Here is an 18874-nt window from a genome sequence, read left to right on the forward strand (position 1 = left end):
AACGAAATGAAGCCACGGATGTGACTGCTGCCAACGAAATGAAGCGGTTGCGCATGCGCAGTTCCAGGGTCTTTTTGGTTGGTGGCTAACTGCGGGGGAAGAGAGATCGCTGCTTCGTCAAGAAAATAAAACAAACATTTAAAGTTGAATTCGTGTTTCTATCGGCTGATGGAAGTTGATGTTTAAAAAAAATCCAAGTTAAATAAAAGTGAAGAATTGAATGTTTTTCTCTTTTAAAAAGAAAAATAGCCACAGCTTTGCGGCTATTTCCGTGCTGCACTACATTCCTGAGGGGAGAGAGAAAGTGAGAGAAAGAGAAAGTGAGAGAGAATGAGTGTGAGAGAGAGAGAGAAAGACAGAGTGAGAGAAAGAGAGAAAGTGAGAGTGAGAGAAAGAATGAGAGAGAGAAAGAATGAGAGAGAGTTAGAGTGAGTGAGAGAGAATTAGTGAGAGAGAGAGAGAGAGAGAGAGAGAGAGAGAGAGAGAGAGAGAGAGCGCAAGAGCTCTTCATCTTCTCTGGGAATGAGTCAACGCTCAAAGGGGGCTCTTGCACCAGCAAAACGCAGCAAACGTCCATTATTATTATTTTTCCCTCCCTGTTTTATACGCAGAATGCTTCTGCATAGCTTTTGGTTCGTTGGCAGCAGTCACTCAGTTTTCCCATTTACAGATGCAACAGACCATTAAGGCTCTAAAAGTTGTGTTGACAAGCTGTACAAAAAACTTATTAAGAGCATACTTCACATACTGGTGTAGAGGACGTTAAGGTACTGTTTTGAGTAAAGGGGATTTGCACACCAGTCATTGTGGTGGAAGGTACTTCATTCACCTACTCCGGCTCAGTCCCACCGTCCCATTAATTCTAGGCACTTGCCCCACTCCCCTCTCCTCCCTCGTCAATCCCCGCTCCCCATGTTACTCCCCCTCTCCCATTCCCAGCCTGCTGCTTCCTCACGTCGCCCCCCCCCCCATTCCCCCCCTCCCTCACGTCGCGCCCCCCATTCCCCTCCTCCCTCACATCACCCCCCCCCTCCCCTCCTCCCTCACATTATGCCCCACTCCCCTGTTCTAGGCGTCACTCCCTCCACTCTGGCAGTGCACAGAACTTTACATTAGAGTAACATTTCCTGCTCTCTGAGCCACCAGTGACAGATTAGGATCACAAATCCTTTTTATTTTTTTATCTCCAGTGGGCGAGTTATATTTGTGTCATTTTATACTCGAGTGCATACCATATCTTACTGCCCGATGCGTACTTAGACAAGAGGTTTTGCTCCCTGGGCTTTGCAGCTGCTTCAGTAAAACTGCAACGGTGTGAAAGTTTAAATTCCCAGATTACACTGAACTCTTAAATTCCCAGATCACCACAACCCTCGGCGTAAAGAAGCCCTCCCTTAAATTTCCTCTAAACCTTCCACCAACCACCTTAAAACTATGCCCCCTCGTAATAGACCCCTCCACCAATGGAAATAGGCCCTTCCTATCCACTATGTCTAGGAGGACATTACTGTTACGTTACCTCAGCGTCTGGCCGCAACGATCGCAAGTAGCTCTTCAGATCGCCGTGGGTCATCAGCTCCATGACAACCAGCGTCGGCTGTCCCTTCGACACAACGCCGAGCAAACGCACCTGCAACCACAAGACGCGAGTTTCAGCGTTGGTCCCGCTCAACGGGAAACACATTCAGGAGCCACTCCGTGCGGCCTGAACTGCGACAGATAACAACGGGCTCATCTTTAATACATACTCCACACGAAAAGCTTCAGCCAGGGCAGATCTGGGAGGGAGGCGTATGTGGAGGTGAACAACACTGGGCGGCAGGTTCAAGTCTTAAATTAAAATCCACTGGCCGTATCTCCAGTCATTTATGATGTTCGTTTAGGCACTTTACAGCCTTCTGGACTCAACATCACATTCAACAATTTCAGACCATAACCTCTGCCCATATTATTTTTCCCTTTTTCCCAGGGCAGCTGGTGATGACTCCTCCATTCCCACCCCATCGAGACTCATCTTTTGTTTCTTAACTTGTCCCATTACCATTTCATTTTTACACCATCATCCCTTTGGTCTCTTCAATCTCTTCTGCCTTCCATCCTATCACAGACCTTCCCCTTGTGTTCTTTCCTCCCCTCCCCCTTTCACCCTCCCCCTTTCACCCTCCCTGCATTTCCTTAAGAATCTGTTACATCTCAAACTTTTCCAGCTCTGACAAAAAGTCACCGACCTGAAACATTAACTCGGTTTCCCTCCACAGATGCTGCCTGACCCGCTGAGATTTCCAGCATTTTCAGTTTTTATTTCAGATTCCAGCATCCGCAGTTTTGTGTTTAAGATGTTGGCTGGCTTTACCTCACCCAACCATTCACTCCGCCATCGGCGGCCCTGCTTTCAGCCAGCTAGGCCCCACGTTCTGGAATTCCCTGCCCAAGCCCCTCCACCTCACCAACTTAAAGACCCTCTGTAAAACCCATCTCTTTGGCCAACCTTCTGACCACCCCGTCTAAAATCTTTTTCTTGCCGTCCATTTTTGTCCGATCACACTTATGGGAAGTACATCAGACCATAGATGCTGGAAATTTGGAACAAAAACCTGTGTATACCTGTGTGCACGCGCCTGTCTCGTCTGTGTGTGCGTGTGCGCGCACCTGTCTTGTGCGTGCGTGGTGTGAGCGCGCGCGCAGGCACGCGCACCTGTCTTGTATGTGCGCGCGTTTACATGAGCCTGACTGTGTGCGCGTATGTGCACTTGCACACACCTGCCTGTGTGCATGCGCCTGTCTAGGTGTGTGTGTGTGTGTGTGTGTGTGTGTGTGTGCCAGTGAATGAGTGTGAGAGTGAGTGAGTGTGAGAGTGAGTGCGTGTGTGCGTTCTATTTTACCTTTCTCCCTTTATTCTGTTGCATTATATCCCGTACATCGCTAATTTTTTCCGATTCTGATGAAGGGTCTACGCCTGGAAAAACTGACTCGTCTGCGCTGATTTGAACCTGATGAGTGTTTCTGCCATTTTCTGTCTTTGCCCCCAACACTAGTGGTCCTTTACTCGTCATTGCTTCCAGGGCTTCAATGATTGCCTCGTGCCTTGGTGGCCAAAACAGAAGCCGTGGACAGGGTGGTTTTTTGGAGGGAGGGCAGGAGTTATAACCACAGGGATATATTAAAAGAAAGGGAGAGTGTTAAGATCATACCACGTGGTGACAGCTGAACGCCTTCATCACGGACGCCTCGTTCAAGAACTCGATGCGCTCCCGCAGGCTGGCCGACTCATTCACGGTTTTCACTGCCACATGAGTATCTGGGTATCCCTTCACAATATCCTTTGCGTTCCCTTCATAGACCATACCGAAGGAACCTTGCCCCAGCTCCCTCAGCAGCTCGATCTTATCACGAGCCACCTCCCACTCGTCTGGAACGTAGACTACGGGAGATAACGTCAAGAAGCATTTAGTGGCAATACAATAAGCCAACATTTGCAATAAACACAGCCCACGAGAACGCTGGCAATCTCTATTTAGCTTCTCTAGTCTTTGAAGATAAGAAAAGGCGGAATGACAATCGACAAAACTGAAGCCAAGTTTAACTCAGAAATAAGCTCAAGTCATTGATTTACAGAGCAGGCCGACAACTAGTGCCGTGCTGATTCAATCACAACTTGTATTTATAAAGCACCTTTAACATAGTAAAACATCCCAGGGTGCTTCACAGGAGCGTTATCGAACAAAATTTGACACCAAGCCACATCAGGAGATATTAGAAACATAGAAAATAGGTGCAGGAGTAGGCCATTCGAGCCTGCACCGCCATTCAATGAGTTCATGGCTGAACATGGAACTTCAGTACCCCATTTCTGCTTTCTCGCCATACCCCTTGATCCCCCTAGTAGTAAGGACTACATCTAACTCCTTTTTGAATATATTTAGTGAATTGGCCTCAACAACTTTCTGTGGTAGAGAATTCCACAGGTTCACCACTCTCTGGGTGAAGAAGTCTCTCCTCATCTCGGTCCTAAATGGCTTACCCCTTATCCTTAGACTGTGACCCTGGTTCTGGACTTCCCCAACATTGGGAACATTCTTCCTACATCTAACCTGTCTAAACCTGTCAGAATTTCTATGAGATCCCCTCTCATTCTTCTGAACTCCAGTGAATACAAGCCCAGTTAATCCAGTCTTTCTTGATATGTCAGTTCCGCCATCCCGGGAATCAGTCTGGTGAACCTTTGCTGCACTCCCTCAATAGCAAGAACGTCCTTCCTCAAGTTAGGAGACCAAAACTGTACACAATACTCCAGATGTGGCCTCACCAAGGCCCTGTACAATTGTAGCAACACCTCCCTGTCCCTGTACTCAAATCCCCTCGCTATGAAGGCCAACATGCCATTTGCTTTCTTAACCGCCTGCTGTACCTGCATGCCAACCTTCGATGACTGATGTACCATGACACCCAGGTCTCATTGCACCTCCCCTTTTCCTAATCTGTCACCATTCAGATAATAGTCTGTCTTTCTGTTTTTACCACCAAAGTGGATAACCTCACATTTATCCACATTATACTTCATCTGCCATACATTTGCTCACTCACCTAACCTATCCAAGTCACTCTGCAGCCTCATAGCATCCTCCTCGCAGATCACACTGCCACCCAACATAGTGTCATCCGCAAATTTGGAGATACTACATTTAATCCCCTCGTCTAAATCATTAGAACCAACAGCTTGGTTGAAGAGGTAGTTCTCAAGGAATGCCTTAAAGGAGGAGAGAGGTAGAGAGGCCAAGGGGTTTAGGGTGGGAATTCCACAGCTTAGGGCCCAGACAGCTGAAGGCACAGCTACCAATGGTGGAGTGATAAAAAGAGAGGATGCACAAGAGGCCAGAACTGGAGCGCAAAGATCTCATTAGCTTGTAGGGCTGGAGGAGGTTACAGAGAATCAAGAAGAGAATTAGGCCAATTGCTGGTTCAGGGCTGTGTGTCTCGAATCAGATAGAATCATAGAATGGTTACAGCACGGAGGCAGGCCATTCGGCTCGTCGAGCCCGTGCCATCTCTCTGCAAGAGCACCTCAGCTAGACCCACTCCCCCGCCCCATCCCCGTGATGGTCATCTTGAATGGTAGAGTGAGTTGGATGGGATATGCAGCCTTTTCTCCTCACTTCTAGCTGTCAACCTGTGCCCAACTTTTCAACCAACAATCTAGACTTACTTAGTGCATTTAAAGTACAGAAAAAATTGCAAAAACGGTCCAGAACGGATGAAAAGAGGGGAGCTTGGACATCAAGCACAAGTTCACGCAAATTACCAAAAGGTATTTTAAGCAGGCTTTTGAAGGGGAGGAAGAAATGTAGCAAGGCACAAAGGGTGTGAGAAGAGAAAATTATTTTTGGCAGTTAACAAAGCGTGCAAGTTCCAAAAGATATTCAGCACTCAAAAGCTTTTATCTGCGCCATTTCATTTCAGTGATGTGTGCCAATGGCAGAGGTCCGGCGAGTGTTTTGTGCGGTGGAGCAGCGAGAGACCGTGGCGGAGGTGCGGAACATGAGGGTACGGGGCCCAGAAGAGCCCAGGGCCCAGGGGCAGCATGGGTCAGCCCACACTGCGATGTGCGCGCGCACTGGGTCCGTTCAGCAGAGCTGGTCTCCAGTCGTCTTCCTTGTCACTGGACCAAGACCTAGCTCCGTCAAGCCCGTGTAGTGGCTGATGGGCAATGGCCACCACATGTTTAAAAAAAAATCCACGCACAGGCATCTTCCAACTTTCGGGATGTAGTTCAGGACTGGAGCGTCGGGTCCTTCACTGAAACATCTGTGAACTCTTGTGGAAGCAAGTCATCCTCATTCGAGGGACCGCCTATGACTCACTTGTTCTTTTTATTGCAGCTCATTTCTGCTGCGACGAGTTTACTGTGAACCTTCTCCTTCTGTGAATTGCGAGGGTGGGATTGTTGCAGTTTGTGAGGAAGAAAGGAGGTAGGGCCTCAGGTGAATGGGGAAGGCAGATGCTGGACACGTGGGCTGGAGGAGATTGTGAGGGGGAAAGGGAGCCGATTGAGACCACGGAGGGAAGCGAAAGATGAGGATTTTGAAAGTGTCACACTGGATTGGAGGGGGACCGGCACAGGTTGGCAAGGGCCGCTGAGCCGGACACAGTGCAACAAAAAACGTGCGTTGACGGCATTCCGACGAGTTGGAAGCTTGAGTAAAACAGAGGTCAGGACAGTGGAGAGGAGAGCACTGAAGAAAGTGAATCATTGAAGGCATGCGAGAGAGAGAGAGGAGAGAGAGAGAGAAACAGATTTCTGAGAGCTCAGGCACTTACCATCGCTGGCACTGATGTACTCTGGATTCGAAGAGGTGTAAAAGATTCCTGTGGGTACTTCAGTCCGTCTAAAAGCAAGAAAATCTCAATAAAACATCTGCCGCGATCACTTAAAGCAACATAATTTCCTGATGAGAAAACCACACTTAGATTTCATGCTTGATCAATTCTATTTTCTCGTAACTATACTGTTATTATTTCAGCTATTTCGTTAAAAAGTATGTTTCATTTCGAAAAAAATAAATCGAGAGAAGCAAGTTTCACAAGGGCGTCAATCAGTAAAAAAAAAGAATAGGGCCATTGTAGTCAATGAATGGTATTTAGCAGCGTAAGATCATATAGGATCAAAAAAGACCCTTGCAGTTCAATAGGCGCATCAACAATACTGTACTCTCTCTCGCGCCTCTCGACGAGCGGCAAGAGACTGTGGAGCGACGTGATCAGGGCCCAGGAGAGGCGTGAGTTCGGGGCCCAGGGGCAGCACAGGCCAGCCCACACTGCGATGTGTGCGCGCACTAGGTCCGTGCAGCAGAGCAGGTCTCCAGTCGTCTCGGTTAACCCTTTCCCACTGGACCAAGACCTAGCTCTGTCAAGCCCGTGTGGTGGCTGGTGTGCAACGGCCACCCCACGTTAAAAAAATCCACGCACAGGCATCTTCCACCCTTCACGATGTAGTTCAGGATCTGGAATATTAGGTCCTTCATTGAAACACCTGTGAACTCATCCTTTTTTGGTGTGGAAGCAAGTCATCCTCGTTTCGAGGGACCGCCTATGATGATGACTCTCACTGTCATACGCCTCAATCAGTTTTCATTTGCCTACTTGCAACACTATCCAGCTCCCACCATCTTCCTGGGTAGTCTGTTCTTCACCTTCACCACCCTCTGCGGGTAGTAGTTCAAAGGGTGGTGTATAAAATTTATGAGGGTTCTAGATAAAGTGGATAGGAATAACCTATTTCCCTTAGCAGAGGGGTCAACAACCAGGAAGCAAGGATTAAAGTAATTGGGGGGAGGTTTAGGGGAGATTTGAGAGGAAATATTTTCACCCAGAGGGTGGTGGGGGTCTGGAACTCACTGCCTGAAAGGGTGGTAGAGGCAGAAACCATCACCACATTTGAAAAGTACTTGCAGTGCCGTAACCTACAGGGCAGAGAGCTGGAAAGTGGGATTAGGCTGGGTAGCTCTTTGTCGGCCGGCGCGGACACGGTGGGGTGAAATGGCCTCCTTCCGTGCTGTAAACTTCTATGATTCTACGAGGTTCACAAGAGGAGCGGCTGGAGCAGGGAAGTGGCCAAAATAAAACTGCGCCATGTAAATCGTAGCAGTGGCTTTTACACCCACAAATGGTAAAAGCTGACTATGCCATTCTGACGATGAAATCGCACTCCCAGATCATAATAACCGGCATGAAGATAGTGTGCAAACTGGACCTTATATAAAATGTATAACAAAGGTTCTGAAAGACGTGTTCAGCAGAAAGCAAGCACATTTTTGGCATGTTAAGTACTACCAAACAAAAAATTATCTAAATCCCTTAACACTAAAATTTAAAATAAAATTCAAGAAAGTGTTATCAATGCATATTTTTGGCAAGTGCTAAATTGTGATGCTCCGTCTCATAAGAGTAAGGGTACGGTAGCATAGTGGTTATATTACTGGACTAGTAATCCAGAGGCCTGGACCAATGATCCAGAGACACGTGTTCAAACCCCACTATGGCAGCTGGGGAATTTAAATTCAGTTATTAAATAAATCTGTAATAAATCACTCGTATCAGTGATGGTGACCATGAAACTACCGGATCATCATTAAAACCCATCTGGTTCACTAATGTCCCTTAGGGAAGGAAATCTGGCGTCCTTACCCGGTCTGGCCTATGTGTACACAGCGACGGGAGACCCGGAGAAAAGGAGCGAGGATCGAGGGAGGGAGGGAGATATTGGTGAACCGATGAACGTTCTTACCTCTTCTTCACCACCAAAAAGATGGTTGGAACCAGGATGATGAGCCCGATAATAAAGATTACTGGCACAATTATCTTGTAGATGTCGTTGTCACGGTCTGTTTGCAAACACAAGAAGTAAAAGTGTTCAGTCCGAAGGAGGTCAGAACTTGATCTGGTGAAACATAGCGGCCCAGAATTTGTGGCCAACAACGAAGCAAAGGCCTCCGCTGCCCGCAGATCTCGCGCTTTGGGCAGGGCCGTGGTGAAAAGTTTGCCTTGTTCGACGCGCAGGTGATTTCAGTGTAGCACAGTGGGGAATCCCTCGCACGATCTGCTGTGATGTCAACAAGCTGTCTAAGCAGCCAATCACACTGCAGAATTCTCGCAGACAGGGAAGTAGAAAATGAGAACCGGCTTTTAAAAAATGTTTCAGGGAGTGAAATAAAGATTGAGATTCTCACATGGGTAAAAGGTAGAACCTGAAAGACCAGGAACAAACTTTTTTTTTTATACAAAAGTTTCTTAAAAATTTCTACTTTTCTCAATGTAGAAGTTTGACACTTCACAAAATTAAAATTCGTTTTTCAGGGCCACAACGTTTGTTTGCAGTCAATACACTTATTCCAACAAGGCCTAAGTTTTAATGGGGTATTTAACAGCGATATTACCACAGAAAAGCCCATGTTTTCGTTAGTTTCACTGATTATTATCTACATCACAGCCAGTGTCGGAGCAGTGAATCTTCTCTGTACCCTCTCCAGTGCCTCTAAATCCTTGTTATAATATGGTGACCAGAACTGTACGCAGAACTTTAAGTGTGATCTAACCAAGGTTCAATACAGGTTTAACATAACTTCCCGACTTTTCAATTCTATACCAATAGATATAAACCCTGGTGCTTGGCTTGCCCTTGCTACAGTCTTTAGCTGCAGGCCCTCTTGCCTTTCCTGAGAAAAACTTACTGCCGTTTGAATCTTGAATGTAGAAAGAGATCGCCTCTGTCCAAGAACCGTTCCCGGCCAGCGATGTGGCTCGCACTTTCACAGTGTAGTTCCCGGGATGGTGCACTTTCAGTTTGCAGCCTTGCTCATTGAGGTACCGTTTACGAGACACGCACTGTTGCATCTCCTGCGGCACAGACCAAAACAAAGCACATCGAGTGGTCAATTCGCAAGGATACTGGGGGGGGGAACTTGCATTTCTATAGCGCCTTTTACAACCACCGGATGTCCCAAGGCGCTTTACAGTAGATGGAGTTAGCATCAGAAAGTGTCAATGGTGATGGGTCTGGTGGAGGGGAGCGGGTCTCTCAATGGATGACATGGTGGCAAACGGTAGATGAGCTGAACTTTGTATTAACCAAAGGCGCCCACAACCTGCAAATCGTGACACAGCTGCCGTACAGCACAAGGTGATGAAAGAGCAACTGTGAACAGTTGACAGAGTAGATGCAGGGAGGATGTTTCCTCTGGCTGGGGAGTCTAGAACCAGGGGTCAGTCTCAGGATAAGGGGTCGGCCATTTAGGACTGAGATGAGGAGGAATTTTTTCACTCAGGAGGGTGGTGAATCTTTGGAATTCTCTACCCCAGAGGGCTGTGGAGGCTCAGCCGTTGGGTATATTCAAGACAGAGATCGATAGATTTTTGGATAGTAAGGGAATCAAGGGATATGGGAGAGAGTGCAGGAAAGTGGAGGTGGAAGATCAGCCATTTCACTGAATGGCGGAGCAGACTCGAGGGGCTGAATGGCCTACTCCTAATTCTTATGTTCTAACTGTCCCAGGGTTCATGACTCTGCTTTAAAATGGAGTGCAGTCACAGGAGCCGATGATGATGACAGGAGTGTTAGAATCCAGTATCAAGTGTCTTATAAAGAATGGAAGAACTTTCATTTATACACCGCCTTTCATGATCTCAGAACGTCCTGAAGCGCTTTACAGCCAATGAAGTACATTTGAAGTGTAGTCACGGTTGTAATGTAGGAAACGCGGCAGCCAATTTGCGCACAGCAAGCTCCCACAAACAGCAATGTGATAATGACCAGACAATCAGTTTTTTTGCTATGTTGATTGAGGTATAAATATTGGCCAGGATACTGGGGATAACTCCCCTACTCTTCTTCAAATAGTGTCATGGGATCTTTTATGTCCACTTGAGAGGGCAGGCAGGGCCTCAGTTTAACGTCTCATCCAAAAGATGGCATCTCCAACAGTGCAGCACTCCCTCAGAACTGCACTGGAGTATCAGCCTGGATTTTTGTTCTCAAGCAAGTGTTTGCATTCGGAAGCAAGTGTTTTTACTTTATTCTTAAATAAATTAGATTCAGTAACCAGGACCAACAAACCATCTGCAGTTAATGGCAAAGTAAAAATATACAAAGTACCAATTGGTTTAGACAGTCAGAAGTCTCATTGACTATAATCTATGCATTATTAAAAATCATACATGCACGCACTTCCTGTTCAATTTCCTATCGTGATTTCTGGTCACACTTTTATGCCAATATTTGACACTGAAACTGCCAGTGTAAAGTTTTACAATGGAAACCCAGTATGTAAACAATTGTCTGCAACGGTGCAGTTTCGGGCTCTGGCCAATAGGTGATGCTGTGGAGTTGTTTTTCTAAAGTGTCCCACCCAACTCCCTTCTCATCTTGTATATATAAAAAAAACTGACCACAGCACAACTTACTAGTCATTAGACAGTAATTTTTTTCAAAATGCTTCTCACTCACCTCAGAGTCCACAAGGCGTTTGTAATGCACTTCGTATAACACAATGAGTCCGTTCGGACTCTTTGGCTCCTCCCATTTGATATGAACCACTTTGTCAATTACCTCATGTGTGACTGGACCCACAATGTCATCCGCCTTTGCTGCAAAGCAAAACAAACAAAAAAATCTTAATCCAATTGAACAAACCCAATTACACGTTTCATGTTGTAAATAAGGCAACACTTGCACTCTCATTTGTCTCAAGGTGCTAATTCAGACTTTTACGATTGCGCGATCAAGGCGAGGGATCAAGTTGCTCAGCACAGGGCGCTACGAGTGGGAGAGAAGACCAGGGTAAGTCAGGAAGTAATGGACAGCTTGAGTTTTAAAAGCGTGCGGATTATTGGAGCAAAGAAAGACTGAGGGAGGTGAGTGACTCCACACTTTTGTGATTCTAGAAAAGAATGAAGAAAAAGCATTGCATTTATATAGCGCTTTTCACAACCACTGAACGTCCAAAAAGCACTTTACAGCAATTAATTTTTTTTTAAAATTGTATAATCACTGTTGTAATGTAGAAAACACGGCAGCCAATTTGCACACAGCAAGCTCCCACACACAGCAATGTGGTAATGACCAGATCATCTATTCTAGTAGGGATAAATATTGGCTAGGACACCGGGGATAACTCTCCTGCTCTTCTTCAAAATAATGCCATGGGATCTTTTACGTCCACCCAAGAGGGCAGACAGGGCTTCGGTTTAACGCCTCATCCAACAGTGCAGCACTCCTTAAGTACTGCACTAGAATGTCAGCCTAGATTTGTGTTCTCGTCTCTGGAAAATGCGACTTGAACCTACAACCTTCTGATTCCGAGGCGAGGGTGCTACCCACTGAGCCACAGTTGACACAGACAGGAGAAGTCAGTGTGATGAGTTTAAACATAACATTCAGAGTCATTTCATCACCATTCAGGGAACATGTTTGCACACAGCATATTACACCTCACAGAGAGCAGATTGTGCTGTCTATCCTGCAACAGGTCACCTGGATCGAGCACAGGAGTGGCTCCAGGAGGACGTTCCATGTGAGGAGGCTTGCTTGATCCTTCTGCATGACTGTATAACCGGAAACAGAACTTGCTGTGCGGATAACAGAACCATGAACTCTCAGCTCACGGAGAACGGTTTCGAGAATGGCTTTCCGTCTTTGGGACCGAGTGCAAGTCTCCTCTCTCTACTAGTTGTCAGGAGGCTGTCAGCTGTGGCTCAGTGGGTAGCACTCTCACCACAGAGTCAGGAGGTCGTGGGTTCAAGTCTCACTCCAGAGACCCGAGCACATAATCTAGACCGACACTTCAGTGCAGTGCTGAGGAAGTGCTGCACTGTCGGATGAGATGCTGAACCGAGGCTCCATCTGTTCTCTCAGGTGGGTGCAAAAGATCCCATGGCACAATTGGAAGAGAAGCAGGGGAGCTGTCCCGGTGTCCTGGCCAATATTTATCCCTCACTAAAAACAGATTATTTGGTCATTTATCTCATTACTGTTTGTGGAACCTTGTAATGCGCAATTTAGCTGCCACAATTTGCCAACATTTCAAAAGTATTTCATTGGCTGAGAGAACATGAATGGCTCTCTATAAATGCAAGTTCATTCATTCTTTCTCGAGAGAGCAAAACTAACTTGTGTAGTGGCAATCCAGTTTCGAGCGGGTTGAGTTAAACAACATTTAAATCAGCATTAAGGCTAGCTCGAGGTTAGATGTCAAGTGGTGGTTCTTTTCACAGACAATAGTAGCCCCTCTGGAACAAGCTGCCTTCTCATGTGGTAAATGCAAACTCACTGAACTCCTTCAAGCCAAAGCTGGATGTGTTTCTGGCTGCGGCGGAGATTAACTCTTACAGAAGGTAGGTACTGCAGGGAGTTTAATGGCCAGAGCGATCTCCTGGACCAGTTTCGATCGCCGAGATGGGTCGGAGAGGAAGTTCCCAGATTTTTCCCCCCAAATTGGCCTGTTTTTTTTGGCCTCTCCCGGAAGATCACATGGTTCCGGGTGGGGTGGAGTGTATACTTCGTGATACACAAGGTATCGCAATTGGGTGGGACAGGCTCGATGGACCAAATGGTCTTTACCTGTCCGTCATTGTTCGTAATTAAATAAAAATGCCACTAAGACATTCAATTAAACTCAACGTTTTCCAACATTCCGTATTGCTAAAATTCTGGACGTGCGGGGGTAACCCCAGGATGTGCAGGATTAATCCTGTAGAATTTCAATAACAAGTGACCCAAATGGGTGAGTCGGCATCAAATTGTCTTATAATTACAGTACAATTTTTGACTTATTCAACCATCACAAATCTTTGGTCGTCCTAAATTTTATGTAGGGGACACAAACCTTCATGTCTCTTAATATTTCTTTGGTCAGGGTTTGCTGTCAATACTTATCATTCTAAAGTGCTATTTCAATATTCCCCATTCAATTCTCCCATGTCAACAGTCACAGCGTAGTTGCAGTCTCTCACCACTAGGTGGAGTGAATTCGAGATTTCTTTCCATCGTCACCTTACAAACATTTTTTTTTAAAAAAAACCTTCTACGTCAACTGACTGTTGGCAACTCCGCGGCCTTTTACGAGCAACTGAATAGAAATTATAGAAAAATTGAAAGTTTTTTTCTCTCTCCCACCTTCAGGCATGGTCCTTGCACTGACGTAGGCTGCAACGCTGCACCCCACAGTCTCCGCATCGTGGTTGCACGCATGGATATCAATTCGATAGCCCGAGAAATGCCGCAGGTTGGAGATCACCAGAGACTCCTTCATCCACAACTTCTCCGACAATTTGGGAAACTCTTCCACCGACGATTTAGTTGCCGATGCGTTGGCTGCGGAGGTCGGCATGGTCACATCCACAATGCTGCTGTTCGAAAAGATTCCCAGCTCCCTACGTTTCCGCGAAGGTCTATAACCAACGGCGACAAGGAGTCAGTTTTAAAACAGTGCGTTAACGTTAAAAGCGCACGAAGTGACGGCTGCGGGGAGGAAGGGCAACATGATTTCCAGAATATTATTTTCTTTTTTAAAAAAAAAAAAGTTTTAAAATTTAATTCTTGGGATCTGGGCGTCGCTGGAAAGGCCGGCATTTATTGCCCATCTCTAGTTGCCCTGGAGCTTGATGCAACGGAATGGCCAGCTAAGCCGCTTGAAAGAGCAGTCAACCACATTGGTGTGAGTCTGGAGTCACATATAGGCCCAGGCTGGGTAAGGACTATTTCCTGCCCTAAAAAGGAAATTTGTGAACCAGTTGGGTTCCTTACGACAGCTCCATGGTCACTTTTATTGATGCCAACTTTTCATTTCCAGTTTAGTTTTTTTTTTTTAAAACGGAATTCCAATTTCTCAAATTGCCGTGGTGGGATTTGAACACTCATTGTCTGGATTGTTAGCCTGGGCCCTTGGATTAGTCCAGTCACATTAGCACTACCCAGGGAAAAGGTAGGAAAGCATTTTTTTTTTTTTTTTTTAAACGGGAGGGAGGAGGATAGCTGTGGATAATAAGTAACACGATAGTTTCTAACTCAGCAGTTTGACACCAGTGGCATCCATGGTGCGCGCCTTGCAGTCGGGCATTGGACAACCTAAAGAATGGGATCTCCCTCCTCCAATGGCACCCCCCCCCCCCACCAGCGCCCCAACGTTTTAGGGTCCGGCGAGCAGAGACAATGCAAAAACGGCAGGCCTCCGAGTCACCAGCAAGTCTCCCGCAGACCCAGCCAGGGACAGCAGGGCAGCGCAGGCAGAAAACAGGGAGCACAGGGAAACCTTGGGTTGCACCTCCTCGCTCTCCTTCCCCACCCGTAGCGCCCTGACACACGACGTTTTTCGTGATTAAGCTATTTTACCGGCGAACTGGCTTGCATGAATTCATTCCAGACCAACGAGCCATGCCCGGTTCAATTCTCGGTGCAGTTAACTTGCCCCCTTTACCGGATGCCAGGCAGCGCCATTACTGCAGCTGTGCCGAGTGACGGAGGGGGTTTCCAGCAAGTGAAAACACAACAGCAAGGATGCAAGTGCATGAGTAGGGAAAAGCGGCACATTAAAGCCTTTATACCCTGCAACAACTTAACCTGGCGAGAGCGGGAATAATCCGGCAATCCAATTGGATAAACTAGATACACAAATCAAGGAATGCAAAACCAAAATCAATCACAGCTGTCTGGATAGTTACAGTGTTAGAGGACAGTTTTTAAACTCCCATGTTAAAGTGCTATAGGGTATAGACAAAACCAAGTCATGACATTGCCTTGCAAAGTTACTTTTACTGATACAGTGCGTCCTTTAGAAACTATCTGGATGTCCAGAATTTACTGGCAATTTGAACTGAGCAAAAGCACGCACACTGGTACACGTTACTGCCCCACAGATTACCGAGGTGCACGAGCTAAACAACGTGGCGTGTAACCTTCACTTAACGGATAGCGAGCTCCTCCAATGGCCCGATGGCCAAGTACATAGCCTGGCGTGGAATCGGGCAGCTGTACAGCAGGAGGTGGCACGTTCAAGCACTTGGATTCGCGGGTCTCTGCTGAGGCAGTCTCAGTGCTTCAAATGGCTTCAATGACCTGGCTTTTGGGGCGGGGAACAAATTTGCCCAGCTCCCAATTACTAACCAGTGACCCCCCCCCCCCCTACGGAAAAGTGCACAAGTGTGTACATTGGGTAAGGAAAAGATCAGGGCCGCCTTGGAGATGCCACTGTAATTGGCTTTTTTTCCTCCCTGAAATGAACACGTAACAAACTGCAGCGTTCACAGCGACACTCATCAAATCTACTCGTCAATTAGACAAACTATAGTGAAAACTGTTCCCTTGCGCGACACCTCTCTATTTAACACTTAGCATCGAGGTGAAGGGTCTAAATCCCGATGACATTCCCTGTGGCACATTTGGTATGAGGAGGTATCTCAAGAGCCTGTCCTGGATGTGCTTATTTCAATCCCATGGTATAGACCGATCGCAACACCTGCCTCTACTGAGCAAAGTTACCCGACGGGGGTCACAATGCACTTCCTGTATACAACATCTTAGTTCCCACTGCCACATTTTGTGTCAACTTATTTTGCTGTTATAAATTTGTGTCTATATTTAGACTGTAAACTGCCCATGTAAACCTGTCACACTGTAATTACACCCTCCCACCAGTGGTGGTGCTGTAACACCTCAGCTTTGCATCACCCAGCTCCTCAGTTTGCAGACAAACATCTATCCTCCAATGAATCGACTTCCCAAATAACTTTTACTACTTCAATGTAAATCAATCATTTAAAAAAAATTGAAACACTATGTAAAAATACAGAAAGAATATATGACTTTAAAATGGCATCTGAATCAAGTCTGTGCGCTATGGTGCAATTAACCCCTGCTCGCTAACCACATTTAGTCTCAACTCTCAAATGTGCAATGCCACAAGGGATCAACTAGTAAAATAAACCAAACAAAGTGAAGAGAAACGGACCATTGGAAGGAAGTCACTGACAGGGTTACATGGGCAGTTTACAGTCTTCATTAAGTTTGGTTTATCTTACATAAAACATAAGAAATAGGAGCAGGAGTCAGCCATACGGCCCCTCGAGCCTGCTCCACCATTCAATAAGATCATGGCTGATCTGATCATGGACTCAATTCCGCTTCCCTGCCCGCTCCCCATAACCTTTGACTCCCTTATCGTTCAAAAATCTGTCTATCTCCATCTTAAATATATTCAATGACCCAGCCTCCACAGCTCTCTGAGGCAGAGAATTCCAAAGATTCATGACCCTCAAGAGAAGAAATTCCTCCTCATTTCCTTAAATAGACGACTCCTTATTTTGAAACTATGCACCCTAGTTCTAGATTCTCCGAGGGGAAACATCCTCTCTGCATTTACCCTGTCAATCCCCCTCAGAATCTTACACGTTTCAATAAGGTCACCTCTCTGTCTTCTAAACTCCAATGAGTATAGGCCCAACCTGCTCAATCTTTCTTCATAAGACAACCCCTTCATCTCAGGAATCAACCTCTTCCGCGATTTTCATCTCCAAGCTCGGCTCTTTGACTGCCCCCCGATAATTCCGACCACATCTCCAGTCTTGAGCCTTCCTGCTGCTGCTTCTCTGTCTGTCACCTGCCCTTTAATGAAGCATTAACCTGCTGTTGATTGAGGAATAAATATTGCTCAGGACGCCGGGGATAACTCCCCCTGCTCGGCTTCAAAATAGTGCCATGGGATCTTTCAGAGCAGATGGGGCCTCGCTTTAACAGCTCATCCGAAAGACGGCACCTCTGACAGTGCAGCACTCCCTCAGCACTGCACTGGGAGTTTCAGCCTAGATTTATATGTTCAAGTCCCTGGAGTGGGACTTGAACCCATAACCTTCTGACTCGGAGGCGATTGTGCTACCCACTGAGCCACAGCTGACACTACAAGGAGAATAACCCCAGATTCTCTAGTCTATCGAGTTTGAGCTCTGAGAGAATTTGGCGTATTTCAGATATCACACTTAAAAAAAGCAGATTAAAATAATTAAAGGCAGTCATTTCAGTTAAGTTTTCTCCGGACCCAGGAATTTACAAGCCCCTTCCAATCTGCAAACTTCCCTCATCATACACCAATTAAACTCTCACTGACCTCAGGCTTGCTTACAGTAATTAAGATTATTCCTTAAAGGGCCAGGCCGCCTTACATACAGCTCCAACGTAGCAGCGGAATTACACATTTAGCATTACATGGTGTAACATGTACTAGATTGATTCCTGAGGGTTGTGCTACGAGGAGAGATTGTGTAGAATGGGCCGATACTCTCTGGAGTCAAGAAGAATGAGAGGTGATGTCATTGAAACGTACAAGATTCTGAGGGGGGTTGACAGGGTAGATGTTGTGAGGCTGTTTCCCCCGGGCTGGAAAGTCTCGAACCAGGGGTCACAGTCTCAGGATAAGGGGTCGGCCATTTAAGACTGAGTTGAAGAGGAATTTTTCACTCAGAGGGTGGTGAATCTTTGGAATTCTCTGCCCCAGAGGGCTGTGGGGGCTCAGTCATTGAGTGTATTCAACATCTGAAACATAAGAAATAGGAGTCGTCGGCCATTTGGCCCCTCGAGCCTGCTCCGCCATTCAATAAGATCATGGCTGATTCAAGGCGGAGATAGATTGACTTTGGGGACTCGAGGGGAATCAAGGGCTATGGGGATCGGGTGAGAAAGTGGAGTTGAGGTCGGTGATCAGCCATGATCTTGTTGAATGGCGGAGCAGGCTCGAGGGGCCGTATGGCCTACTCCTGCTCCTAATTCTGATGTTCTCAACATTCCTGACACTATAAAAGAGTGCACTAGCCTAGTTTAGACTGAACCGTGCCGAGTGCCTGCATTCGATGCCAACCCAAAAATATAAAACTAACTCAGTCCTCCATTAGTTCTGGTTAAAAGGCAACCCGAGAGCAGTCAGCCCATACAAAACCCCCTTGTTGGTGGAGAGAGAAAAATGCTTGAAATTATGTTGTGCCTTATCCTCTGAGCCATGACTGCTGCCGTGCAATGCCTGCATGAGTGGGGCTGGAGGGCTGTTACGTAGACAGAGCCCACGCAAAAGCTCTTCTTCCAAGCTGTTCCTAACCAGCATCTTAAATCACAGAAAAGCACTAGGTTTTTTTCCAAAATCTATTGGTTCCTGGGATGTGGGCGTTGCTGGCAAGGCCGGCATTTATTGCCCATCTCTAACTGCCCTCGAGAAGGTGGTGGTGAGCCGCCTTCTTGAACCGCTGCAGTCCGTGCGGTGAAGGTGCTCCCACACAGTGCTGACTTTGGCACAACTGAGTGTCTCGCTGGGCCATTTCAGAGGGGCAGTTAAGAGTCAACCACATT

The 18874-nt window shown here is 46.6% G+C and overlaps 1 protein-coding gene across 2 annotated transcripts in view; it reads right to left on the reverse strand.

Annotated features, from left to right (window-relative positions):
- The window catches only part of LOC139228534 (insulin receptor-like), a 253998-nt gene that overhangs the window by 12355 nt on the left and 222769 nt on the right, over positions 1-18874 (reverse strand). For both annotated transcript variants that reach the window (XM_070859618.1, XM_070859617.1), the window contains 7 exons: positions 13664-13938; positions 10997-11136; positions 9225-9390; positions 8282-8378; positions 6316-6383; positions 3192-3421; positions 1520-1630 (listed from right to left, as the gene is read on the reverse strand). In XM_070859618.1, the coding sequence (XP_070715719.1) occupies positions 1520-1630; positions 3192-3421; positions 6316-6383; positions 8282-8378; positions 9225-9390; positions 10997-11136; positions 13664-13938 (1087 nt within the window). The remainder of the gene's footprint in view (positions 1-1519; positions 1631-3191; positions 3422-6315; positions 6384-8281; positions 8379-9224; positions 9391-10996; positions 11137-13663; positions 13939-18874) is intronic.

This window comes from Pristiophorus japonicus, chromosome 18 (genome assembly GCF_044704955.1).
Source record: "Pristiophorus japonicus isolate sPriJap1 chromosome 18, sPriJap1.hap1, whole genome shotgun sequence".
NCBI classification, from domain to species: domain Eukaryota; kingdom Metazoa; phylum Chordata; class Chondrichthyes; family Pristiophoridae; genus Pristiophorus; species Pristiophorus japonicus.